Source organism: Podarcis erhardii, assembly GCF_964252035.2.
Source record: "Podarcis erhardii genome assembly, chromosome: 6".
Classification (NCBI taxonomy): Eukaryota; Metazoa; Chordata; class Lepidosauria; order Squamata; family Lacertidae; genus Podarcis; species Podarcis erhardii.
The window spans coordinates 44,818,091-44,845,718 of NC_138510.1; the positions used below are offsets into that span (position 1 = coordinate 44,818,091).

The 27,628-nt window shown below is 42.8% G+C and overlaps 1 protein-coding gene across 6 annotated transcripts in view; it reads right to left on the minus strand.

Annotated features, from left to right (window-relative positions):
* Positions 1 to 27,628, minus strand: part of FOXP4 (forkhead box P4) — a 159,247-nt gene that overhangs the window by 22,208 nt on the left and 109,411 nt on the right. For all 6 annotated transcript variants that reach the window (XM_081865383.1, XM_081865381.1, XM_081865384.1 and 3 more), the window contains 7 exons: positions 24,179 to 24,383; positions 22,404 to 22,508; positions 19,414 to 19,501; positions 16,208 to 16,291; positions 13,579 to 13,780; positions 13,390 to 13,466; positions 9,463 to 9,564 (listed from right to left, as the gene is read on the minus strand). In XM_081865383.1, the coding sequence (XP_081721509.1) occupies positions 9,463 to 9,564; positions 13,390 to 13,466; positions 13,579 to 13,780; positions 16,208 to 16,291; positions 19,414 to 19,501; positions 22,404 to 22,508; positions 24,179 to 24,383 (863 nt within the window). The remainder of the gene's footprint in view (positions 1 to 9,462; positions 9,565 to 13,389; positions 13,467 to 13,578; positions 13,781 to 16,207; positions 16,292 to 19,413; positions 19,502 to 22,403; positions 22,509 to 24,178; positions 24,384 to 27,628) is intronic.

The following is a 27,628-nucleotide window of genomic DNA, read 5'->3' on the forward strand; positions in this document are numbered from 1 at the left end:
TAAAACTCTAAATTATCAAGGGACACTCTATTAGGACTGCTTTACCCCATCAACAACGGGCAAGCATTTCTGCCAATTGTTATACTCCGTCTTCTCTTTTTAACCACCTCCCTGTTAACTCCACCCAGCACATCCTATTTGTCACAGCATCCTCATCTCCTCCTTTCCGCTTGCTCTCAACCATCATATCTGCTATGCAATAGAACTCTCTTCCCCGCAATCTGTACCAGCTTCTCCCTCCTTTCCCTGTCTCTCTGCATCCTCATCTCTATTACTCCCTTTTCTTCGAGTCTTTTCCCACTCTATTTCTAACCTTCTTAATTACCGTATTTTTCGCCCCATAGGACGCACTGCCCTGTAGAGCGCAGGCAGCTCTGCGCGACCCTCCGGAGCCCGGCGCGGCTGGGCGCCAGGCTCCGGAGGGTCGCGCAGAGGTGCGCGGAGCCCGGGAGGGCAAGCAGCTCTGCGCGACCTTCCGGAGGCCGGCGCGGCTTCACGCTGGGCTCCGGAGGGTTGCGCAGAGCTTCCTGAAGCCTGGAGAGTGAGAGCCTCTCGCTCTCCAGGCTTCAGCGAAAGCCTGTATTCGCCCCATAGGACGCAGCCACATTTCCCCTTCATTTTTGGAGGGGAAAAAGTGTGTCGTATAGGGCGAAAAATACGGTATCTCCACTCTTCCCTACTGAAGCCCATGGCAAGAGGACACAAAGGGTGGAATGCAATGTTGTGCTAATATTATTGTTGCATCAGAACAAGCATTTATGCTTGCCAGATGGAACGATTTCCCACCTTCCCTCCCTGAACCGTTCAGGGGTTCACCTGAACATCCAGAGCAGATCTGGGGGAGATGCAGGAGGCACATGGGGGCGGGGGGCGGGGAAGTTCCACTGTGCTACCAGGAGTCCTTGTGGTGGCTTCCACTAGTGCTCCAGCTTAGTTGAATCCGGCCCTAACCTTTCTTTTTCTTAGCAATTTACGCAATGAAGGAGTTTCTGACGCAAAAAGGCTATATCGCATGGCCAGCTGAATGAATCATGCTGTCAAAAATGGTACCAGTTCCACTGACTACCTCTGAATCCAGAGAAAGAGAAGGAGCAGTCTGCCAACCTCACTCCACCTGTTAATGAGTCTATGAGGTTGAGAGAGATTTGTACTCTCACACAATAAGGTAGAAATGGGCTACAAAGAATGGATGTTTGACATTCTTTTTTGTGGCAGTGCATAGATTACAGAATACTCTCCTTTGCAAAAGCCATACGGCTTCTCCTTCATTTGTTTTTATATAGGAAGTAAAGACCTACTTGTTTCCATAGGCCTTCAACACCTGGCAGCCTCAGCATTTTGAACTATCTGTCAGTGACTGGTGATAGGTCTTTTTAAAACTGATTTCAAATTTTCATTTATTATGGTTTATTGTTTTTAAATGAGGTTGTTAGCTGCTTCACTATCCTGAAAACCAGGATATACGTATATTGAAATACAGTAAAAGGAAATTAAATGTCCCAGTGGTCCTTAGCCATGGAAGTGACACAATTGTTAATGGGCCTTAAATTCTGTAGGCCTGGTCTGCAACTAAGCTAACGTTTGGGGAACCTGCCTGGTTCTCTGTACAAATATGTTTGTGCGGAAAGGAGTTGTTCATTTATTTATTTAACAAAATTTGTATACTGCTGAGCTGTAAATAACCTCCAAGTGGTTTACAATAAAATATAATTTAAAATACACATCATTTTAAATGTTTGTGTGAGAGAGGAACATTAAGCATGCACATGCATATATTGGTGTGTACTTCCTATGTCTGTATGTGTTTTCAACCTTTACCGTTCTTAGGGGGAATCAGCCTTTTGGCCATATAACTTAATATGACAGGGTACTAAAGGACATAACAGTCAGAGTAGATTTCTTTCAAGACCATACTAAGTTACTCTTGGGGGGTGGACCACCACCTTTTAAATTACCTGCTGTTCCATTTACTTGTTTTTCTCCACATAACCCAGGTTTTCCTAGTGTTAAACACCCTACTGTATTCATTGTATAGTGATCCTGGATAAATACTGCTCCTTATCTACTTTGACAATCAGCATGGCATATTGCTTAAAACCAAGAGAACCTTAAGTAGAATAAGGATGATAGTGATCTTGAAAAAATCACCTCAAACCAGGGGTAGTCCAGGCAGGCAAGATAGGCAGGTCAAGTAGGGGATATTGTGTGCACTAATACTACTATGGGGAACCAGCTGCCATAATTTTTTTAAAAAACCAGAAATTTCCATGTTCAAACCCAGAAATATTTTACAACCCAGCCACATTTTCCCCTAAAAATGTTAGGTGGAGCAAACTAGTGCTCCTGGTAGGGTGCTATAGTGGTTTTAGCCTTGAAAGACTATTTGTGAGCTGGAGGGCTAACATTTTCTTTCGATGGTAGTGGAGAGGAGAAGGAGGAGAGCTCATCTGTTTGCTGAAGAGATAATTTATGGTAAGTGACTTAAGAGACAAATGTGTCCACATGTAAGGATGTCTCTGAATATTCTATTTCTGAGCAATTTCATATTGTTTGCCTAACATAAGCCCCCTTCATACGTGATCAAGGGGCAGCAGTGCTGTCACAGAGATTCCTTGTCACAGCCAAATGTTTGATGTGCATGTCTGCAAAAGGGAAATCTACTTATATAGACCTGTACACATGTAGGCTTCTTTGTGTTCTGACATGGGTCAGGGTTCCACAGAATGCATAGAGATCTACAAATATGGCTTTCTGCACCGCAGACACCCATGCCTAATGCAATGTAGCTCCACTGCCTCTTGTTCATGTGGAACCTCCTCTCCATGGTGAATGCACGAAGGGGGATATTTTCCCCCTAAGGCTTTTGGGGACATATTCAACAGTACTGAAGATTTTGTGGGTTCCCTGCTCACTTTTGGTCTTCTGCCCCATGTCCACTCACCCTAGAAGACATTTTGAAGTTCACATAGTCCACGACTATATTAAGGAAGACTTTGCATATAATTATTTAAATGACACCACACAACTATGAAACAGAAGACTTTATGTCCTCTGGACAGGAAAATTCTAGAAGTACTCCATCTCTGGTGCAATCAACATCCCTTTTACAAGTGTCCCTGGGACTCCTGTGGTGAAATGCAAGAGGCAGGTAGCATGATAACTGTGAAGAATGAGCTGATATTTCATTTTGTTACCAACACATTTTTATTTATCTTATGCAAAATATATTTACTTTCGTGTGTGTGTGTGTGTGTGTGTGTGTGTGTGTGTGTGTGTGTTTTCAAAGCGGCCATAACTTGCCCACTAGGGAAAAGGACAGAAGTCCAAAAGAGGGATAGCTTTGGATATAGCAGTATACAAATATATCTGCCTACCGACCTTAGAGTACAGTTGCAAGCAAGCACTCTCGTATACCTGCACTCTAAAACTGTAAGAAAACATAAAAGCACAAGGCTGTGTGCTGTTGGCATAATAGTTAAAGACATCACATGCTGCTTGAAAATTTCACAGCGGTTGTATTCCCTCAAGCACTTTCCTATCTGGTGTTTTGAGAATGCGATTACAGCATAGCATAAGCTATTATAGCTGAAATTTGTTGTATTGTAAATAATTACATAGTAGGAAAAATTCGTCCTCTGGCAGGTGAATTGACTAGGTGTCAGCTAATAATTGTTTTCCAGACTCTAGTGACTAAGATTATATAATTCTTGAAGAAGCTGGAGTGAATATTCTTTCAAGTCTCTCATTTTGCACTTGAATAGGTTAACTATCTGTCTCCATCTACAGATGATGTGGCGAGCAAACCCCTAGAATCAGAGCTTACAGTGATTTGTTACATGAGCGCAGGCACAGCTTATGTTAACCAGAAATGAAGGGACCTTTTTCCTCAGCTGAGTGGCAACTAAATAAAGGAGGGAGAGAAGCTCCAGACATGAATGACAAACAAAATCCAGGGCTTTTATAGATAGTGAGCTAGGATATTCTATTCCTTCTGTTGCTAGATAGAGCTGCACAACCTAAGCAGGGCTGTCAGCCATCTGCAGCACCTACCCTGCCTGTTTTTGGCCCTCCAGCAGAGAAGTCCAGGAAGATACCTGCATTATATTCTACATAGCTTTTCATTTCCCTAGAATCAAACTCTACAGCCAAGTCGACCACAAAGCTTTACCAGCCTGTTGCAACCAGATCACCATGTTCAATGGTTTCCTGCCTATAAGACCCCCTCAAGGCAGATTTACACGTTGAAAAGCATACCTCTAAAAATGTAATGAGCAAATGAGCCAAATACCTGTTTGTAAATGCATGTATCATATCACTAAACACAGCAGAGAGCTAGTATTGGCTCCAACTCCCTATCACAAACACTTAGTTGCTAACCCAGGTTTGCTGCCAAATAATATATGGAAAGGCACTTAATGTGTGAACCGCTGAGAAAATGAATGCCTTAGGTATTCTTGCTGAGTTTAGCAAGGCAGAAGAAGAGATAAGGGTGGGGGTAGAAACAGAGCGTATAAAGGGACAGTCTGCAATCCTACACTCCCTTGCCTAGGAGTAAGCCCTATTGAACTCTGTGGGATTTACTTCTGAGTAGACATCTATAGGATTGTGCTAGAAAGGGTGCAAAAAGAGGGTAGTAGAGATAGTGGTGAAGTGAGACCAATAGCAGCGGAAACAGAGAAAGGGAAGTAACAGATCCGTGTGTCAGGAGACCTGTGGAAAGGAGAGAGAAACAAAAAGGGGCATAACCCTTGGAGGGAACAGGGACACCTTCTGATGTGCAGTGAAAAGAGAGAGTGAGCAAGCAAGCATATGCTGTGGGGTGTGGAGAGGAAAAATGGCTAACTGAGATGGGGAACAGAGAAAACTCTGGGTTAAGTAAAAGAGAGGACAGTAATGACAGAAAGGGCTGCAGACCACCACAGAGAGGGGAACGGAAAACAGGCAGGGCTATCAGTGACCACGATGCAAAGAGGCGAATGTGTGCACTATAGTCTATATAGAGAAAAAGTGGGTTAACAAAAGCAGGGCTCATATAACTCACCCTTTGCACATTCACAGGGAGCATGATTGGGCTGGTGGCCCTGCTGCTGGCTCACACCACATGTTCTACCCATGCGCAAAGTAGTCCTATGCATGCATCAGCCTGTGCGCACAGAGTGCCTCCACTTACGCTGAGATCCTGGGTGAATCAGGATCGTCCCTCATGCATGCAGATGCTTTATGTTTATAGGACCACTTTACATGATGGCCAAACATGCGGCTGCTGGTCACATCCCAGCTCCCCACATCAGTGCATGAGGGTGGAATATATGAACATCTTAAAGAGAATACCAATAGGTTAGGATTACAATAACAAGTTTTTGCTACACTGGACGTCCAATGCAATCCTCTTGCACTGCTAAAATCTAACAGTGGTTCTTAGTGTGCTTTGAGTTGTGCATCCATGGGAAACCCATCCACCCACAAGGGCTACCTAGCTAAGCAAGAAGAACTGGAATGGCAATACATCGAGGAGAACTGGACCACCGAAGCCATAGGAACTCCACATGCATCTAATTCAATATTTTAGCACAAACTCACAAAATGGAGGAAAATGGACGAGAACAAATAAAGGTACCAGGTTGTGTGCAAGTTTGACATCTTTCCTCTGTGATGATATGCCAACTTCCAGAGCAATTGCACAATTTCTCCAGGTGCCATAATGTGGGACATCAGCCATGGGCACCACAGCTGCTTTGTTTCTTTCAGGGATTAGATGCATTTAAAAGCACACCAAAGAAAAGCAAAAACCAACATCTACGTAAATGTGCCAAGCACTAAGCACCTATCATGTTTATCATGCTTAAGTAGGCACTCAGTCTCTTCCTAGTAGTCTCTTCCTAGTAGTTTTGTCCTTAGATTCAAGCCCAGATCTTGGTATCATTTGTTTATATGCTTGTTGGGGTGTGTGTCACATTTGTACATGTATGTTTGTATATATAGGGAAAGGTAGCCAACAAGCTGCACAAAGGACCTTCCTTCTGTTTCTTCTTCCTTGTTCAGGCAGTACGAGAAAAGAAGAGGCAGCAACAAAAAAGAGTTTTGACTTCTTTCCCCTTTGCCTGAGGCTTTAAGATTTGTTTTCTGAAACTGGCCTGTTTGCCAGTTTTGCAGACATGCCAAGGCCTGGCAAATTAAGCAGATGAAGGATGACAAAAAAGCATTGCTTTCAAGTATTTAGGACAGGGTCTTTTCAGTACCAGCACCCCAGTTATGGAATAGCCATCCTGGACAGGTGCACCCGATGCCATCTTTATGGGCTTTTCGGTGCCAGCTGAATATCTTTCCTGGTCTTTAAAACTTCATTATTTTGGTCTCTCAGTTTTAAATTTGAGGTTTAAAATTGTTTTTAACGGTTTCAATTTTTGAAAATAATTTAATTTGTTTTATGTTGTACTTGAATATTGTATTTTATTTTCTTTATGAGCCACCGAGAAAACGCCTGTTATGGGGTGGCTACATAAATATAGTAAGTAAGTAAGCAAGCAAGCAAGCAAGCAAGCAAGCAAGCAAGCAAGCAGGCAGGCAAGCAAATAAATAATTTTTCTCCGAGTTTGTTCCCCAGAAGCTAGGGTATAGGCTGCTATGTAGTCAGGAACAGTCACAGGCAACATTGGACAAAGCCATCATACTTTAGCCTGGCATAGTCTCCCTTGGGAAGCAACACAACAGAAATGGAGGAAGAGGCATTTTCTTGCCCTGCTCTCTGGTATTCCTTCACTTCACTGAAGATTCCATGAACTTGGGACTTCTTCATTGAAAAGCACATGCACTACAACATACAGCTACCCTTCCCCAAGGACGTTTATAGGTGACTTAGTACTTTCAGCACTTCTCTATGAATTGATCCAAATAAGTTCACTCACTTCCTACATGGTTGATGCCATAACCCCCTTTTTACTCACAGAAAATAACTTGCTAGTCTCAGACTTGTGTTTGCTTAATGGGCAGCAAGCTCTGCTTGGCCGTTATCAAGAGTTTGACGGCTACACAATGACTCTGGCTTCCCGTCTGAGGGAGTGATTGTATCAGGGCTTGAATGTGACACTGGCAGAATTATGTCATGTCTGGAAGACAGAATCTTATCAGGCCTCCAGCTGAAAGGCAGAGATGCCCAGCTGCAGGAAGACAACACACACCCCTCTACTCTGGAGATAGTCCTTCTATCCTCTCTCTCACCCTCCCTCACTTTGTATCTCTTCTGGAATTACTTCTTCTGCTTTCCAGATCTCACTGAACACATGAGCAAGGAATGGGTCAGTATATTCAGAGAGAGTGGACACTAATAGGCCAAGCTTTGAATTAGGACCACCTTCACATGATGAAAGCACACACGGGCACAGACACATTGTAAGGATGTATGCTTTTGCTAAAATTGAATTCTTTAGGGAAAAAAATACAAGCAAAGGGAGTTGGACTTGATTCCAAGAGCAAGCATGGACACCTGCATATCCAGAGCCAGTACACAGTAGGGGAGGTGTGCTCATTGTCTGGTTTAGAAATATTGAAAGAAGAAGCTCCTTTATACAAGTGAAGCTATTGGTTCAGCTTGCTCGGTATGGACTTCACTAGCTGGCAGTGGTTTCTGAAAGGCTCTGTGAAAGGCTCTCTCATCCCTACCTCAAAAGTATTGAATCTGAGATTTTCTCTATGCAAAGCATATGCTCTACCACTAAGCTATGACCCTTCCCCATTGTTTCCCACACAATGCCTTTACAGTGATGGACTGGCATTTGCCTAGAGAGTTATACATTACGGTGAAAAGGAGAAAGACCGAGACAGACAAATCAAGATTATGATTTTAGCAGTAATCAAGACCTCAATTAGGATCATGGGCCTACTGCATTATAACATATATGTGAATATAACAGAGGAAACCGGCCCCTTCTTGTTGTGCCATTTTACAGATGGGAAAACAGAGACACCAACTGACAGCTAACATCACATAGGGAATCTGAACCAGACAGGAGACTGGGTGGCACTTCTGTTAGCCCCTTTTCATGTGCAAGATTGTTTTCTGTTACAAAGATTAAGTTGCCTCCTCATGTTCTTCTTCCCCAAGGTTGAAAGTTGAGTATTAGCAGCTCACACACAATCTTCCCTATCAGGAGACCATCTGCATCCCAATGCTCTGAAAAGCCAGCCTGAATCGTTGCTAGCTTGGCTAAGGCATCATCTATTTGCCACATGCAGTGAGATACCAGCCCCCGGGTTATCATTAACCTTATTTTCTATTTCTAGAATCTCTAACTCCCCTTCTGCTTTTCCTGTAGACAGGCCACGTGCATGCCAGCACAGACCTATTTCTGCAGCCTTATAACGGAACAGATTGGTCACATGCTGTTGTCACCCACCCACACATCACTGCCTCCACCTCAGAGGGCTGAAACAGATTCTTCTAAGAGAAGGAATATAGTTCCCTGGCTTATTTTACAACCCAGGCAGTTTGACACATTTTAAGCTAAATTCTCAATTTGTCAATTGTGCTGAGTACCCGCAGCTCTCTCACCAGAGCAAGCTACAACCACAGGGCCTAGGAAGATGGAGGGACGTTAGATATTCCTCGCTACTAGTACTCCCTACTTTCAGAATGCTTGCATCCATTGGTCCCAGCTCCTTTCCCTGACAGTCTCACAGTCACATCACAATTACTGAAAGCAGCACAAAAAAGGATGGGTGTGTGTGAAGGAGATAAGAATGACTCATTCAGCTACTTCCCCCTGCCCTTCAAGTCATATCCAAGGAAGGGACCTGCCCACCTTGCCAGTGGCAAGTTCCCAAAGATATGGGGAACTTACACATCCCACTACAGGTATAGGAGAAATAAGTCAAAAGGAGGGAAAGTAGAATGTGCAAGTCACTCACACTTTGTTTTAGCCACCTCTTTCATCTGAATCCATCCTTAGGTACATAGAGTGTATTACAAAGGCAGTGTATATTTCTTTGTGGATGCTGCCTTTACCATAGTATCCAAGCACCAAACGTTCTGTGTAATGCTACGTGGAGTGGGAAACTGAAACATGAGTCTGCAGCCTGGTGTCATAAACTAATGAATAATCCTTCCTCTCCAATTCTAAAAAGAAGTAAGAACATGCAGAGTATCTATTCTGAAGTGGCCTTGTTGTACCACTCCAGAGCAGAATCTTTAGCAGAATGTGGACAGAGTAAATGCCTTAATTCATTAACTTCTTCAGGATCCCCAGTGTCATGTCCATAACCAGGATGCAGCCAGGATACAGATCAAACATGGACACATGCAGTTGCTTAATAAGAGCTCCCTGCTTCCACTTATTTAAGAACCTCTTCCACCAAAAACATTTGGGACATGAAATTATTTAGCAGGTCCTCCAAGTTGAGACCCAGTTCCATATTAAGAAGTGTGTTAGCACTAAAGCTGCATTAAAATCCCAGACTAAGCTTTACCTTCCAGGTAGCTGTGTTTCTCCTGAAGTAGGCAAACATCCGTGTGAACCAATTGTAGATTTCATTCAATGTTAGCTGCCTGTCGGGTGTCTCAAGGATAGCCTGCATTGAAAGGTGAGAAAAAGTTACTCACAGACATCAGTCCCATAAGTTCTTACCACCAGTACTAGGCAAATCATTATGAGGACATCCATGTTTCTCACTTGAGGAATACAACATCAGGTGGGGACCAACATGCATGAAACAGCCACCACAGATCCAACACTAAAAATAGCTGTATAGCTGTACAAGGTTACTCTGAAACAATGCATTTTTAGTGAAGACAGTTCATGAATTGAGACTCAAGTAACTGAGTGATAAGGCTTTGAGAGTGATATGTATGAATGTGTGAATCAGCCCAAACATAGCCTTTATTAAAGATACAGGAGAAGCCAGATATGTTGCAAAGCAAGATTATAGAAAAAAAAAAGCCAGGAATTAAATATATTATGGACTGAATAGCTAGTCCTCAAATATAAAAGGAGGTGCAGAAGCATTACTCTCATAATTTGAATGCTCTACCTCTTAGGCTAAATGCACTGAAGCAAGCTTAGCAGCAGAGGAACAGAGAACCTCAGGCCTGGGGTGTGCATGTAAATGGTGCCCTTGTGACTCTCCCAAGCCAGACCCCTCTGCAGGCCACAGTTCTCACTAGCCTTGCTTATTCCCACCTTGAGTATTTTTGCCTGGTGGGAATGCGTCTTTGAACTCCGATAATGACTTTTGCTTGTCTACAAGACATCTGAAGGCAGTCCTGTATCAGGAGCTTTTTTAATGCATGATGTTTTTATTAAGTTTTTAAATAAGTATTATTATTATTATTATTATTATTATTATTATTATTATCTGGCTGGAGATAGAGAAGTGTAGAAACTAGCCTGCTGTTCAAAGGTAACATTCACATTCACTGCTTTGCCCACTGTTGCCTCAGGCCCTTCCAACCACTGGCCATCACAGACCTTGAAAGTTGCCCAGAAGGAAATTCAGCTCTCAATCTGAAAATGGTTCCCCACCCCTGCTGTGCATGCTCAAAGATCTACTTCAGTCAAGTCTACAGGTGCAGAGAAGCATAGTATTGGGTAATAACAGGCTCTAAGGCCTTAAAGAAACTTCTGAAACAGATTCTGGGACCTGATATGCAAGATTCTATGAAAATTGTTTCCTTTTCCTCTTAGGTGAATGACCAGCTGCATAAAGCTTGGTCATTTTTAGATATGACATATCTCTGCAGATCAGTATTACTGCCTGAAGAATATGCTAAAATAGTCTTGAGGTATTTTCATTTAGCAGGACATACCCTTATGCAAATGCAGTGACACCCTATTTCACTTATAGTACACCTGACTGCTTAGAAGCTCTAGTAAGTACTAGCCCAGACAAACCATTGATTTCGACTACTCTACCCATCTCACAGTTAATTGGAAAGAAGTGCTCCAGGTTACAATGGATAGAAAGTAAAATCAGTGCTAAAGTATCGCTTTCAAAATGCATAAAAGTTGAATTAATTTAGTGAGTGAAGCACAGTAACCATTGCTGCAAACCAGGAATTGCACCAGATCAAATCTGGGCAAATTAGCTAGAATGCACTCAAAACATTCCTTGCTGAACTAGACTTGAACATTGGAATCCTGATCCCAGTTTTGTAGAGCAAGATCAACAATTTCTGCCTGAAACTGGTCCACTCCAGCCCCTCTTCATTCTTATCTGAACTGAAAGCAGATAACTGGTTGGGCCTGCTGTTTGCTAATTTCACTCAGAGAATAATTCAGGCACCATTTGCATCCACATGAGGGGAGGGTGTGCCATACTTGGTTACCATTAGTGAATAAAAAAGAGAGCATAATGGAGGTACATAGACTAGATCTTGGCATGATTCAATGAAGTTCATAAGTGGTAGATTACAAGGCAACACCTTAACCAGTTTAAGGGCTTAAAAAACCCCTGAAAATGAACTTTCCAAAGATCAGACAAATTCACGGGTGGGATACCAATGGGTATTGGCTATGGTACAACCAAAAACTTGGAAGTTAAGGAATAAGTATGTACAGAGCCTATAAAATTATTTATTACAAAAAGAATAATCACATATACACACCACTAATAAAACCTGAGCATGCCAAATACTATGTGTGTTGAATATTAACCATGGTAGCTAAAAGCAAAACTCAAATGTAGAGGTAGTGAACTTCTGATTACTAGATGGTGAAAGCAAAAAACAGCAGATAATGCTCTATCATGTCCCATTTTGCGAGTATTCCAGGAGCACCTGTCTGATCCCAGCCATTTGGTCTGATCCAGAGTTCTTAAACAAAACACTGCATGCAGAAGGGTGTGTGATGCTGTAGGAGGGAGGGAGGTAAGATAAGCATAAAGGCACTCATTCCCCCACTTTGGCCTGGTTAATGGAGGTGATATTGTGTCTGAAAACACCAACTACTGCATGCTCTTGGAAGAGTTTCCTAGATCTCAGCTACTCCAGGGAGGTTAACCTCAAAGAGCTGAATCAAAAGGAATGAATTCCAGGAGCCAGGGCTTTAAAAGGCCAGTGCCAGCAAGCAGATCTTAGCATCTCTTCTAAAGTATATTTTTACATGGACAGTGAAGGCATATTTTTAGCCAAAGGAGAATAAGGGTGTAGGTGAGATCCACAGAACAATATCGTAGCCTGCACGCTAACTTACAGAGCCTACTTCAATTAACTGGAAGGTGGGGAATGCCCACACAATACAGCACCACTAGGGAGCAATAGAAGCCATCCTCCCCAGGGAATTTATTCTTTGTCAAAGATATGCTGTTGGCAGCTCTGGAAACAGAAGGTTGCAGTTCATCCAAGAAACTGACACAGTAAAGTCCCACCTGCTGTGCCTGAAAGCTAAGGCTGAAAAGAGATTTCAGTTGTTATGGACCACTAAGGCTGATCCTGACAAACTCTACTGCTAATACTCTGACACAACAGGAAACATTAGTAGTTATGTTATACTCTGGAAGCCAGAAACACTGTAAAGCCCACCGTGAACATTGCTCCTACATGCATGAGGCAGGGTGCAAATAATTCAAATATCAAGTGTGGTAGCCAACAACCCATGAAATAGCACTGATACATGCAGATTCTATTTTTCTCCTCACAAAGGCTAATATTCAGGAAATGGTATTGGTCAAAAAAAAATCCCAACCATCTCATTTAAAATGGAGATTTGAGTTATTAACCACAAGGTGATTCTGTAGTAATGACTTCAAAAATACCTTGTTGAGCAAGTTTATAAAATCCCTGAAAACAGTGGGGTGGCAAAATCTTATTGTTTCAAGTTGAAGCCATCACTGCCATTTCTGTTGCTGAAAACTCCCCATCCTCACTCCATTTATAGCTAATGTATCTTTCACCCAGGGGACCAGAAAAGCACCAAGTCAGAGACTCTGTAATCAAACTAAGCTGCTTTGAACTCTTGAGGAAATAATGATCATGTAAAGGACAAAGAAGCACTGAGGTCACAAGATACAGCAGTGATGGCTGTAGATATAGCCTAAAGTCTTAGTCTCTAGGCCTTTGACTTCTACACAAAACAAACTACAGAGAGAATTATGTGCCTATCCATTTACCTGCAGTGCTAGAATGTCTAGTGTTAACTGTGAAAGGCATGGTTGGGTGAAAAAAACCACAATAGCTCAAGACCACAATGAATCCAGGTTTCCCAATTGCCAGATTTACACCCCAGCCACTGACTCAAATTCCATTTCCAAAGGCAGCATAAGAAGGCGATGTCTAGAATGTACTATTAGCAACCTGAGCCACTTGTCACAAGCAACATTCAAGGTGAGTGTGAACAACTGCTGCCTGTTCCAGGCCTTTCTGGCACACTTGTACATGCTCCAAAATAAGGAATTTCTCACCTGCCGGATAAGCGAGGCGTATGTGAAGGGGGGGCGGACATCTGCATTTTTGTAAAACTCATGATTCTGCGCAAGTTCTAGGGGGAAGAAAGAAAGTTATGAAGAAAAGTAGCACACAATTCAGTCTAAGAAACACACAATTCAACCCAAACATAAAGTTGCAGCTGCAGTTTCCCCAGCTGCTCTCACCTGAGGAGATTGGCGTGCAGAACTTGTCTGAGTTCCTCCTGCGAATAGGCCCTACATTGTGTAAAGTGGATGAGCTGATGACAGAAGGGCCCTGCCGCAATGGAGTAATGGGTGCAGTAGCAGAGGTGGGGGGATGAGGTAATCCATCAGGGAAGGTATCAGAAGTGCTCTTGGAGAGGGTGGCGCTGGAAACCAGGTTCAGCTGCTCAAAAAGGATGACAAACTATTATTAGAATCAACCCAGGAGACAGAGTGGTGTCTGGGTAAGCAACAGTTTTCTATATGGACATAGCACATGGCTGCTCAACTTCTATCAATGAAGATATAGAGGTTGGGTGAAAGGCAGAGGCACACCACTGAGGGTCTACTAATCAATTCAGCAGCAAAGATTGAAACAGGCACCTCAGATAAGCACTTGAGACTCATCAACTACAATGGAAGGGCTCGATGTGGATGAGAAATCAGATCATACTCTGCAAACATGAATGAAACCTGAAACTCTTTACTAGCTACATCAAAGCCAGTTGTTAGAAACGTGAAAGAACCAGATGACCATCTAGTACAATATAAAGTATTCCTCCCTTGCTCAGTTTTTTAATAAAAAAACTAATCCATAATTCTTGTCTGTAGCCGTTTTTTCAAGGCAAATGGGAAGCCAAACTTTAGGAGGAACGGTTTTCAGTTACAGCTAGCACAATTTACCACCTGTACTGCAGACGGGGGCTGAAATTACAAGATAGTGGCTTGCATAAATCCAAACATGGTCCAAGTCTATGAATGTTTATTTAGAAGCAAGCAAGCATGCACAGGTGGGGACCGTTAGTGAGCTCATGGCTTAGGCAAGATTTGAGCTAAGGGCTTCCTGGCTGAAAGTGTGCACTCTTAGCTACTATGCTACACTACGTCCAATGAGATTGTCTAAACTGCAGCTTAACTTGGGGGAAAATTAATTATCTGCTCATTTCATGAAGGTGATCAGGTAGTTGTGGATTTCATTTTAAAAACATTGTGGCATTGCCACAAGTGTCTCATTAGCAAATTGGAGCAATGCTGTCCCAGGATACAGCACAATTCCCAGTAGTTCATCAGTACCGTTATCTATAGTCATATTCTAACACTGACATATAAGCATTATCTTTTGAAGATCAACAGCATCCATGTAAAATTTCATCTCTTGCCAAGAAAGAGGATTGCAATCATTTCATGAGTAAAAAAAAAATCAGGTCAACTTATACAACCATATATTGAAGCACTGCAGATGTCAGTGAGCTCTTGGGGTTCGGAATGTAATTCAGTGATATGCATGTACTTTCTCTCTCTTCCTTCCTCAAAACTGTAACCACGGCCACCTCCCTTCTCATGAACAGGAGGGACTTTCAGAAACCACAGAGGGGAAACACATATTTTTACCATTGATGCAAGTTCTTCCAAGAGGGTCTCACACGCACAGATGTGAACTAGAACCTCAAGAGAGCATAGATGTCACCAGCTGCTTTTCCTGAGATAGATGTGGGTCTCAAACACCTTAGAATGGCCAATAAGGCAGCACATAAGGAAACAGGTCAGGAAGGAGCCAGTAACACACCCTGCAGGGTAGAGGACACTAGGGTATGTTTGTATCAGCTTTGATTTCAGAATTTGGTGTGCTGTTTTCAGCACTTCCAAGCAGCACTTTTCAGCCTATGTCTATGCAGTTTGCAGGACTGACACAAGTAGTGTGGTCTTTCAACACAGCTGGCTTTCTAAACTGTGCAATGTGAATGCAAGGATGGCCTTGGCACAGCCTGTCTTATCCCAACCCCCTTGCTTCACTCCTTGTGTACAATAGCAGCTTGGGCTATCTGGGCATGCTCTGTGAGCTGTTGCCTCTGGGAGATTGTCTCAGTCTGGCTTGATGTTGTGAGAACGAGTGATTCTACCTGCCTGCAGAAAGGGCCAGCACAGGTACCTATGGTTGTTTGTATTCCTATAGCACCATCAGTATGCTTGCATGTTGTGAACCGCGCTGAGATCTTCAGATGAAGGGTGGTATATAAATGTAATAAATAATAAAATAATAACATGCATGACAAGAGGACAGATTCCTCTCTCAAGGAGATTACTAAGCCTATACAGTTTGAGTTATGCCTCTGTGAAATGCCATGGAGAAATGCAAGTGTAAAAGAGGACTTGGAGAAACAGATAGAGGAAAAGTATTGTTATTATAAAGAAAGGACAGCTACCTGGTGGTTCATGGGCAGTATCTGGCAGGCATTATGATATTACATGACCCTCTATGGCTGTGACTGTGGAAAGTGAAGCTCAAGTAAACAATGTTTGGGTTGTAGTAAAAGGGAGGATTCCACAAGGGTGGAAAACTGGTAATCATCAGTTTAGGAGTTTCAATGGAGCGTAGGTGTACCTTGGCTTCCTCACACCATCATGCCATCTACTAGGAGCCTAGTGGCTCAAAGGAACTCGTAGGAAATAGTTCCCATTACTGTGAGTCTAGAAATGTTGTCACAGCCAGGCTTGCTTCAGCCCTGAGTGACTCTGGCAGGACAATATGGGCCTGAGGCTTCAGGTGGCAATCCCTATTAGAAAAGAAAGTTAGAGCGTAAAGGTGAGGAACAAACTGAGCATTGCTTACAGGCTGACTGAACGGCTTTGGCTCTGAAGGTCTCATATGGAGGTGGGCCATCATCGCCTGGAGACGCTCACTCTCCTTAGCTAGCTGCAAAGAAAACCAAACAAGAAGTCAATTGTTTTGAGGAAGCTTTTTCCCATTAGTGGTCAATTCACTTGGCCAACATATTTAGAAAGGTGGTCCAGTTAAGTGTTCCATCAATAATCATGCCCTTGAATGGTTCCCTCTACATCAGCAGGGATCACACACACCTCGTTTTGCTTGCTCCATTCAACATCAGTGTGAACATGCCATTCTCTTCTTTTGACTAATATTTCCTACATGCAGTAATGTGACAGCACTGGGCTGTTCCCTTTAGCTCTTGCTGTGCTGTGCTGCCTTCATAGAGCACTCCTGGAAGAGAAAAGCTGCCAGCTTCCCTAATTCCCTAGTAACACTGAATACTCCTGAGAGCCATGAATCTGGTTGGAGTATCACATTTCCAAGCCTCTAAAGAGCTGCCTTTTCCTATTGGATATCAAGATCAGGATGTGTGGTGGTTTTTTGATACTCTGGTACATCCACTGTGCAGTAAACATAGGAGTGCCAGTGACCTTGATGTAAAGGAATCAGATGTGGGTGAACAGAGGCAGAAGAAGCTGCTGAAAATGGAACCTCACATTATGAAACCTCCCTCCATTTCATTCACTGCGTTTTCACCCAGTTCTTGTCCTTTTCATCCACCATGGTATTAAATGGGCTGGCCTCTCTCCCTATCCCAGGCATTAGGATCCTCCTGCCCCATGTGAAGCTGCTAGATCACTTCTACCATCTTTCCTTTTGGCACTCTATCATATTAGTCACCTCCTCTCAACATCCTTTGCTTCTATGGTTTTCCCTCACCTCATCACTTGCTCATGTTTCTAATCTCTTCCCTCTCTACACTACTTCCTCTCATCCATCTATCACTCCCACCATGCCTTTTTCAACCCACCCACTCACCTGCCCATCCATCTCTCCAGATGTGCAACATTGCTTTAATTGCATGCTCCTGGGGTGTGTGTTTATTTCTCAGTGTGCGGAGAAGGGTGAAATATTCGCTGTGGCACAGGGAGAGAGTTTGAGTGCTGCAGAAGCAATGGGATCTGACACCATCTCCCTTTGTGTCACCTTCCCTTTCTGAGTGCTCCCCTCAAACTTTGCCTCAGTTCCTCCTGACCTGATGGGCCCCTATGCAGAATCTAGGACACACCCAGAGAGGGCATTTCTCTCCTCCCCCACCAGGTTTTAAAACCATCCCCAAAACAAAAAAAAAAGAAAAGAAAAAAAAAGAGAGGGCCAGTGAGGCAGGAGTTAAAGGAAGCAGCCAGAGTGGAGTTTGCTGGAAGTTTGAGAGACTCTGATGCAAGGACGCTCTGGCACTGTCGTGGCTCTCATTAGAGCTGACAGATCCACTCTCGTGATGTAGATACTCTTGCTGCCGACACAGCAGGAGCTCTGTAGTGAAAACTTTATAATTGGGAACTCTGGTGGCAGCTTCTTCTTTTCACGCATGGAGCTTTCTGCTCTCTTCAAGGATTCTCTCCCCCACATTCCCTTCTTTAAGAGCTAGTAATTGCTTTCAACCTTTTGCTTTAGAGAGTGCTTGGGAACAGGGTAGAATCACACGGTTTGACTCAGGCTGTGTAACAATCTTAACTCTGCTCTTTGAGTGTTGCACTCCTTCCTTTTCTCTCCTCTTTTTGCATGTCTGCTGCATTCTCTTCAAGGCACCCCATCTGCAACTACTGACTTAGTTTAGCTTCCAACAGAGACTACTTGCGCTTTGTGTTATAGCTGCCTCGCTCCTTGGCACACTCCTTCCTCTGCCACTAATCCTGCTGCTGTGGAGATTCATGTTCCAGAGAATGCTGCTCCTTTCATCCCTGCACTGCTTCGCATATATACAATCTAGCAACATGGATAAAAAGAACCCCCTGCCCATTCCCTTCAGAGTCCATCAAGCAAGCATCAGTGCTGGCTGTTTCCGAAAACGAGCTGGAAATAAGGAATGGGAAACCAAATGCCATTCCCAATTTATATTCCATCCTATGCAATAATCATTTATCACAGATTACATGCTGCTTTACCTGTTCCTGCACCCTATGCAAACATTTACAGGTATCGCCTATATGCAAAATCCATACTCTTCTAATTTACCAATGTTGCCTCCTCCTTGTGTTTACAATTTCTCTCAGCTCCAAACTAAATGTTACAGGAGGAATTTGGCTTCCACTCAGATCAGCAGCAGTGCATCACTTCCTCTCACCCCTGGTTGAATCCATTAATATAAAGCATGTGGTGTGATGCCACCATGCCTCAAGTTTCCCAGCTCCTCCTCTTCATCAATTGTAATGGGGGAGGGGGTGAAAAAACTCAAAGCACAGTGACATCACATCAGATGTTTTGTATTACTGAATGTTCCCAGCAGCAGCAGGTGATGCACGGCTTCTGCTTTTAGAAGCAGCCACATATCTCCTCTAAGTCCAGTCCTGGTCTCATAAAGTCAATAACTCCTTTGGTGACATTCCTGCAAGTTGTTCAGCTCTGTAATCACAGAATAAAGTCCTAGGTTATGGAAGAAAGGCTGTTTACACCCTTGTGCATCCAATTTTTACAATTCTTGCAAATTTCAGCAGGAACTGCTGCATCCGTTTATGATTGACTCATATGTCTGAGGCCCTCTCCACCACTCTGATGGGTGGAAATAGATGCCTATCAGCATAACAGAAGACAGGAGTAATGAATACTATGGACATTCATGACCTGCCTCTGATCCTAAGGTTGCAATGACTAAGGCAACATGAAGCTAGGGAGTGGAGCGGAAACTGCATTCTTTCCTGGGCTTTTCATAGCAGCAGGGGATACTTGGGAGCCCCACAGGGGATTTTGCCAGGTAGATCTGTATGTCAATCATGCGATGGTCATAATGACATCATGTGCTTAACAGATGGGCAACCCTGCTTACCTGTCAAATTTGGCCCATGAGGCCGATCCTGATAAAGGACCTGGATCCTTAGAGCCAAAAAGATGAAGGAAGCCTTAAACCAATGTAAAAAAGAAACTCCAAATCCATCCCTTAGGCACACAAGATCCCAAATTAAACAGCTTACTGACTTTGCTGTGTTCAAGGATTTTGGCTTGAATACAGATGGGACTGAATAAGGTTCACTGCATACATTTACACTCACCTGTATTTCCAGCTGCTGTACCACTTGCATTTGAACTCGACACTGAGCTGTGCTCCGGTCATCAAGTGCATGTTCTGTATTGAGGTGTCTAAAAACAGAAAACATATTTTTAAGAGGAGAAGAAGAAGAAGAAGAAGAAGAAGAAGAGGAGGAGGAGAAGGAGGAGGAGGAGGGGGATGAAAAAATTAACATAGCTCTGGACAACCAGAACTCCCTTGACAATGTTTAGCCCTTTATTAAGATTCTTTAATACACTGGCTGTGCTATGCAACATGTCTACTATCTTATCTATCTCATTTTTATCCTGTTCATCAACAGGTTATTCAATTTTATCATCACAATAATGCTGTGAGGGAGGCTAGCCTGAGAAAGAGTGATTTGCCCATAGACCATGACCTAGGGTGAAATGTACCTAACCAGGCCCATCAGTTCAAGGACTTCCTCCTCTCCCCCCTGAAAATGGCTCAGGGCAGGAGGAGATCCCCCAGATCAGCACATGGGGCGAGGAGATGGGGAATCGTTCCAACTGGCAAGCTGAAATGTTTTCAAAGATGGAACAACTGGAAAAGTGCAAGGCTGTATTCCCCCCTAGTCAGCATGACTGCTGAGTGGGGATTTGAGCCAAAGGTTTTCTGATTTAAGTCTACCACCTTGTCTGCTGTACCACACTGGTGATACATATACAGGGTGAGTCCTTTAAAAGAGGCCCCATGGATACAGAGTACACATGTTCCACGGGGCCTCTTTTAAAAGACTCACCCTGTACATATATACACAGCAAGTTACACGACCTACAGCAGTCATCTCCAACTTGATTCCCTACAGATGTTTTGGACTACTAGTCCCATCCGCCCCAACCAGCATGGATAATGGTCAGAGATAAGTCACGGTCCAAAAGATCTAGAAGACATAGAGGACATCTAATTAAGGAAGGCTGCCCTAGAGCCTGAAGAGACAAGTCAACCAAAGAGTCAGGTGGAGATCCTGAACGACAGAAAGGCAAAGTGACACGCTTACAAATCAGTTGGAAAAAGAGCTCAACACTCGTAAGTCTACCAATTTTCCAGAGATTTTTCTTCATTCAGGAGAGATGGATTATAAGGACAGAAAATGCATTTTCCTTTATGAATTCCAAGAGCCTCTTCACTGTAGGTTCACAACTTTGCCTCAACAAGCCACCCTCCATCTGCTGCCAAGTTCCGGTCCCTAACTGAAGCAGCATAGCCTTTTGCCATACAAAATTTAACAAAACCGAAACAGGCCTGGACTTTATATTCCATTTCAAAGCTTGTACCGTTAACAGGCGAATGAATGTAAGCTTTCTTAATGTCAGCCAATGAACTAAAGGTAGTGCAGGGAATTAAATTCATTTTACTCTAAGAGCCTTAGTTTCACTACTGAACAACATTCCATGCAATGTTTCCTTACTATTTTAAGCTGTGTCAAGACTTCCCAGTTAGGGGAAGCAGGATATGGCTGTCTAATGTTAGGAGGCTCCTTTCGGACCAGTCAGTTACATATGGTAGCACAGGTGGAATCAATTCTCCCTTTTGGCCTCCTCCTGGCCACATGAAAAAGGCTAAGTTAGGCTTTGAAGGAGTATGCGAGTTCCCTGCCCATCTGCCTTAAGTCTGTTGCAGTTGGCACCTGTTGGCTCGTTAACAGTGATCCTTCGGTAGCTGAAGGCCAGGGTGAGGGTGGGGTGGCAAGTTTTTCTAAAATGTTCATTTCACAGAACACATACACACACAGATCAGACACACAGGCTGTGCTTCTGACCGTCTCCAGTCCTCCCAAACGTCATTTTCAACCTTCACAACATTCTGTTTGGAGGCAGTGGGGTGGGAGGTGGAGGGGGGCCGAGAATGAGGAGCGGCATGTGCGTATGTGGACGGGGTGGGAAGCATGTGTAGCAAGAAAGGCATTGGGGGGAGGGGGGAACCCGAACAAGCAAGAAAAGAAAACCCGTCAGTTTCATCTGATGTCTTTGCTAAAAATCTTGGCTACAAAGAGATCTAATTGCAAATGAACTAATTAAGTAAACCTCTGACGAAGCGTGAAAACAATTTGTTTGACCCTGACGCTAGCAGAGGGCTCTTAGACAGCGGAGTTAATCAGTCAGTGACAGAGCCCACAAGCGGTGTCAGCAGGCTGCCGCGCTGCCATCTGTTTCTCTCTAGTTCTCCCCACCCGCCCCCCTTTTCTTCTTCCTAACATGGGCGAGCTATAAACTTTAGTGGTCTGTCTCCTCTCTCCTCTAAAGCCTTGTCATTATGGTAGGTCCCAGTCAGCCTCTTTCTCTCTAGCAGAGTCTCTCCCACACTTCCTATATACCCCACAGTGCCTGGCAGCCTTTAAAAACTTCCCGGTTCTTACCGAAGGTCTATGACAGTGATATACCTCTGTTTCGGAGAAGAAGCCTAGAGGGGTCTAGCTCCATTTCACAGAAGGAAAAACTGGTGTGGAAGTACTGTACTCAATTTTTCTAAAAGTAGTGATGCTAGAATGGCTCTAGGGGGCTGGCATGGTGGTGCTTCTAGACTATCAAAAGCTACCAGGTACCTGTTCTACAGACATAAATTATATTTTCTGAAGTATCAAAGCTCACTAATAACTGATTTAGAGGGAAAATATCTCTAGAATCTGAGGAAACCATCCCCAGGGCCAAAAAGCAACAGACTGGTCTTTCGGCTTCACTGCACATCAAAAACAGTTAAAGTGCTTGCAGCAGGACTTTTCCTTTTTGAGGTCTATGGCAGGCTTCCTCAACCTTGGCCCTCCAGATGTTTTTGGCCTACATCTCCCATGATCCCTAGCTAGCAGGACCAGTGGTCAGGGATGATGGGAATTGTAGTCTCAAAACATGTGGAGGGCCGAGGCTGAGGAAGCTTGGTCTATGGTGTGAGAAAATACAGGAAGAATATTAAGTACAGGTTGGGCCAAAGAACACAGCAGCATGAGTATACCTTGCACATAAGGAAGTCACCTACTTGACAAACTGTCCCAAGTCCTCACAGAGGGTTTCACAACCAGGCCACTTGCACTCTCCATGTCCATACAGAGGGTGAGAGCCAGGAGTCTCCTCATGAGAAGAGCTGCAAAGGAGGGGGTAAAGGAAAACAAAAAAAGCATTATTATGGAAAAGCAGCTCTAGCTTTGTATAGTTCATTTGCTTTGTCGACTGAAGGAACAACCACACAGGGCATTTTAAAGGGATCGGACATGCTCATGTATACTCCCTTCATTGATCAGATGTTGTCTCCACCCAGTTAACTGCGAATCTAGCCTGGGCTGCCAGAACCATAGTTGCAGATGCAGACCAGCAGAATTCATCCTCAGTTCATATTTTAGGTTGTCAGGTGTGGCACAAAATACTTTTTAACTATCTTCTTGGTATGCTAGATGCAACTCTTCTTAAAAAAAATGTGCACTGGCTACAGTTATCCATACCCTGGTTTCATCAAGGTTAGATTACTATAAAGTGCTATGTGTAGGACTGCCTATGAAGAATGCACAGAAACTGCAGTTGGTTTCAAACACAGATGCAGAGGAAGATGTATCACCAGTACCAAAAGAGCTTCATGGTCTCCAAATTTATTTCCAAACATAATTCAAGTGCTGGTTCTGAGCTATAAGGCTTTAAAAGGTCTGGGACCACAATATATGAAAGGGCTGCCTACTCCCCTGTGAACCTGCCACATTAGTAAAAGCTTCATAGGATGTCAGGTTATAGGTTCCTTCATCTTCCAAGTCAACTTGGGTAGTTACCAGAGCTGTCTTGGTGTTGGCGCCTCATTTGTGGAACTCTCTCCCTGTAACCTTTCTTCTGATACCTACTCGGCTAGCTTTAGACACTCAAGTAAATAATCCTGTTTCCTTTGACTTTTAGTGGATTTTAATGAGATTGTTTGTTTTAATCCATTGATGGGTTTGCTTTATTAGATTTTAATATAGATTGCTAGTCTGCTTCTGCTTGATGCAGAACTTCCTTATCTCTGCAGTGCATCTATGCTATGTTTCTTGCTTATTCTTGAAAGCCCACAAGGCTGGCAGACCTATGGACTGTGTACTTAGCACAGCTGCCTTCATCTGATTAGCATGGGACTGTCCCAAGGGTAAGAGTCTCTGCCTATATGAAGGATCTTGTTAGATCCTGAGCTGTCTGCTAGGGTGTCAAAGCATCAGAGTGGAAAGCTCTTTACTGGATACTCCCAAACAGTACAGCATCTAAGCCATTTCCCTGACATGAATGACTATTATGAACTCTTATTTGGCCCTTGGGGTAAACTGAAAAACTAAAGGCTGTGACTACACAGCCTTTTTTAAAGGCTGTGCCATTAAAAAAAAGCAACTGAGTCAGCATAGTCTCCACAACAGCAATGGGGCCATTATACACAAATGTTTGGGAAGATAGCCATGTAGCCATTCTCCAATGGCTAGCAAGATTCACATATAATTAGTTCATTGTGCCTAAATTGTAATTCATTGGGTCTGAATTGAAGTGGCCAATTTCCACATGGCCAATCCCTCCTATTGTGACTTAATAAGTTCCATTTGTCACTGAAGGCAGGTACAATCACAAATTTGACTCCATATCTGGTAAGCCAACACTGTGCCAAACAGTAGAAGTTCAAGGTCTGAACACGATAGAAAATACTAGTCTCTCCCAATCATGTGTAGAATTTTACCCTGTCCTTTGAGATAAATTCTATATCCTTAACAAATTATCCATTCCATATTTCAAAGGACCACATAAAGTTTCTACCTGTCCCTCCTTTGTGTGAGCATGGCGTTCTGTCCATTGGGAAGAGGGTGGTGGGAAATTGGAGGAGAGACCTTGGCGGCCGAAAACGAGGTAGAATTGGAGGTGTTGGTGCTGAGGTCAAGTCCCTCTTGCTTGATACTGTCTTCTACAGGCTGAGTAGCAGTAACCTCTTTCCATAGCTGCTGAAGGTCTGAGGGACACACAGCTTCACACATGTTGGAGAGAGCAGGAAGGAGCAGCAGAAAGAGGAAAAGATTTTTTAAAGAAGGATTTAAGAATCACAAATCTGCAGAACCCACGCTAAGATGAGCCAAAAAAATCCATGAGAGGTGTGGCTTCTGTGTTTAGTTTGTTGACAAAAGAGCTAACTGAGTCTCCCGGCTACTGAGAGCTCTCCTCAATGACTATTTATGCAACACTATTAATTGTGGCATCTGGAAATCAAACAGAACTTAGTGTCTTTTAGAGCAGGCATGGAATTACTTCAGTCTTACATGGTCTAGAATCTCCATGGCCATTACAAGTTTTAAATTAATTATTTAAAATTACAATTTTATTGAAGCGTTTCTTAACAATTAAAGACATAACTAATCTGTATTAGAACAAACCCTTGCTTAATACTATAAAAATGACTTTTGCTCGAAACAGTCAGGCACACTAGTCCACCATCTCAGCAGTATGTGGCCCACTAGAAATTGGATAGCAGTCCTCCAACACACTGCCAACTGACTGCTTTTACCCATCCCTGATGCAGAGGCTGGATATTTATACCACTTATACAGAGAAGAAAAACTAAGCCAGAGGGTGGTTTTGTTTTGGCATGCCTGGTATGCACCACAAGTGGTTCTGGCAATATATGGATTTCATGCCATAGAATGCATTCATTCTTATCTTGATTTGGCTAGCTAGATGATCACACTGTCTTTTAGATAGGTAAAAATACTGACGTTTAGGCACAGCAGCAGCTACAATGCTTTTCGGGATGTAACTCTTAAAAATTAGCTGCCCAATTACATATTTGCATTCAGTTACTCACAGAAACCTAGGAAATTGCCTTTTATCAGCCTGGTTCACACATAACACCAAATCAAGGCTAAGTGTGAACAAGCAAGTGTATGGGTAGAGAGAGCAAAAATCACAGCCATTTTCCTCCTCTCCCAGTCCTGCTATTGCACTACCCAGAGCTATGCCATAGTTTGGCTAAGTGTTAAGTGTGAACCCAGGCCCACGATTTGTCTCATTCCAAACAAGCTGTATCAAGGGCTTGTTCTTAGCTTAATGTTTGTAGTTTGTTTGGAGTGAGACAAACCACAGTCTTGAGTTTGTACTTAAAATTAAGCCAAACCATGGCTTAGCTCAGGGTAGAATGGCAGTAGCAGAACCTGGTAAAGAGTGAAGCAGTTGTGATTTTCTATTTGTGTACCTGCATGCTTGCTTGTTTACTAACCAACAGTAGCTCGTCAGGATTTCAGACAAGATCCCTCCCAGCTCTACCCGGAGATACCAAAGATTGAACCTGGAACCTTCTTCATGCAAAAGCATGTGCCTTACTAGTGAGTCAATATCCTTCCCCAAAGGATGGGCATAGACTCAGTTCTGACCAGCAAAGTCAAATGAATCCAGGATGCCAGACTGAAATTTCAAGTGAGTGTGTGTCCAAACGTCTTCTGGTTTCCATTCCAAACAAATAAAGAGACCCTTGGGTCCAATCTGAAGCTATCATTGCTAGGCCGAATTGCTGCTATAAAAATGAATGTATTGCCTAGGATGCTGTTTTTGTTTCAAACATTGCAAATTTTGGATAAAATGGATTGTTTCAAGAAGTGGCAGAGAGATATTTCTAGATTTGTCTGGCAGGGCAAGAAACCACGAATAAAATTTAAGATACTGACTGATGTTAAAGAAAGAGGTGGATTTGCCCTGCCAGACCTTAAACTTTATTATGAATCAGCCGCTTTTTGCTGGCTGAGAGAATGGTTGCTTCTTGAAAGCACTGACGTATTGGATCTAGAAGGTTTTAACAACGTATTTGGCTGGCATGCATATTTGTGGTATGATAAGGTCAAAGCACATAAAGCGTTTAAAAATCATATTGTCAGAAAAGCACTGTTTAATGTCTGGATAAGATATAAGGACTTGCTTAAAAATAAAACCCCAAGGTGGTTGTCACCAATGGAAGCAAAGGCTCAGAAAAAGCTCAATATGGAAGCCAAATGGCCGAAATATTGGGAAATTCTGGAACAAGAGGGAGACAGATTAAAACTACAGAGTTTTGAAAAATTAAAAAATAGAGTGCGGGATTGGCTCCATTATTATCAAATAATGGAGGCATATAATCTGGACAAAAAAAAATGGCTTCCAGGTGGAAAAATCAAAATTGGAAATAGAGCTGTTAGATCCTAAAAGTAAGAACTTGTCAAGAATGTATAACTTGCTGTTGAAATGGAACACTCAGGATGAAACGGTAAAATCAGCTATGATTAAATGGGCACAAGATGTTGGACTTAATATTATGATGGCTGACTGGGAACAGTTATGGACCACAGGTAAGAAATTTACGGCATGTAATGCCTTAAGAGAGGATATAATGAAAATGATTTACAGGTGGTACATGACACCAGTCAAGCTTGCAAAAATTTACCATTTGCCCGATAATAAATGTTGGAAATGTAAAGAGACCGAAGGCACATTCTTTCACCTTTGGTGGACATGCCCAAGGATTAAGACTTTCTGGGAAATGATTTATAATGAAATGAAAAATGTATTTAAATATACTTTTTTGAAGAAACCAGAGGCCTTTCTCCTGGGCATGGTCGGCTACTTGGTGCCAAAGAAGGATAGAACTTTCTTTATGTATGCTACAACAGCAGCAAAAATACTTATTGCAAAGTATTGGAAGACACAAGATCTACCCACCCGGGAAGAATGGCAGATGAAGGTGATGGACTACATGGAACTGGCGGAAATGACTGGTAGAATCCGAAACCAGGGAGAAGAGTCGGTGGAAGTAGATTGGAAGAAATTTAAAGATTATTTACAGAAATATTGTAAAATTAAGGAATGTTAGAAAGATGTTGGAATGAAGTTACATGGCTTTAGCAGAAATGTTATAAAGAATTAAGTATAATAGATTGTAATTGGATTAAAGGAAAAAATAATGTTAGAATTTGTTAAGTTAAATGATAGGACAGAAGTTTGAGGAAGATGGAAAGGATTTGCTGAAACAATTAATCGAAGTGGAATACAAAAAAAGGGAGGTGTGAGGAGGTCGCTGAAACAAGTAAAAGAAAGCTAATAACATTGAAAGTATAGGTTGTGTTTCTTTTTTCTTTTTTTAATTGCTTTTGTTTTATTTTTGTTATGTATATGTAATATTTTTGTTTTTGTATTGTATTGTATGGTTTTGTTATGTTTAATTCTTTTTCTTTTTCCTTTCTGTAACTTTCAAAA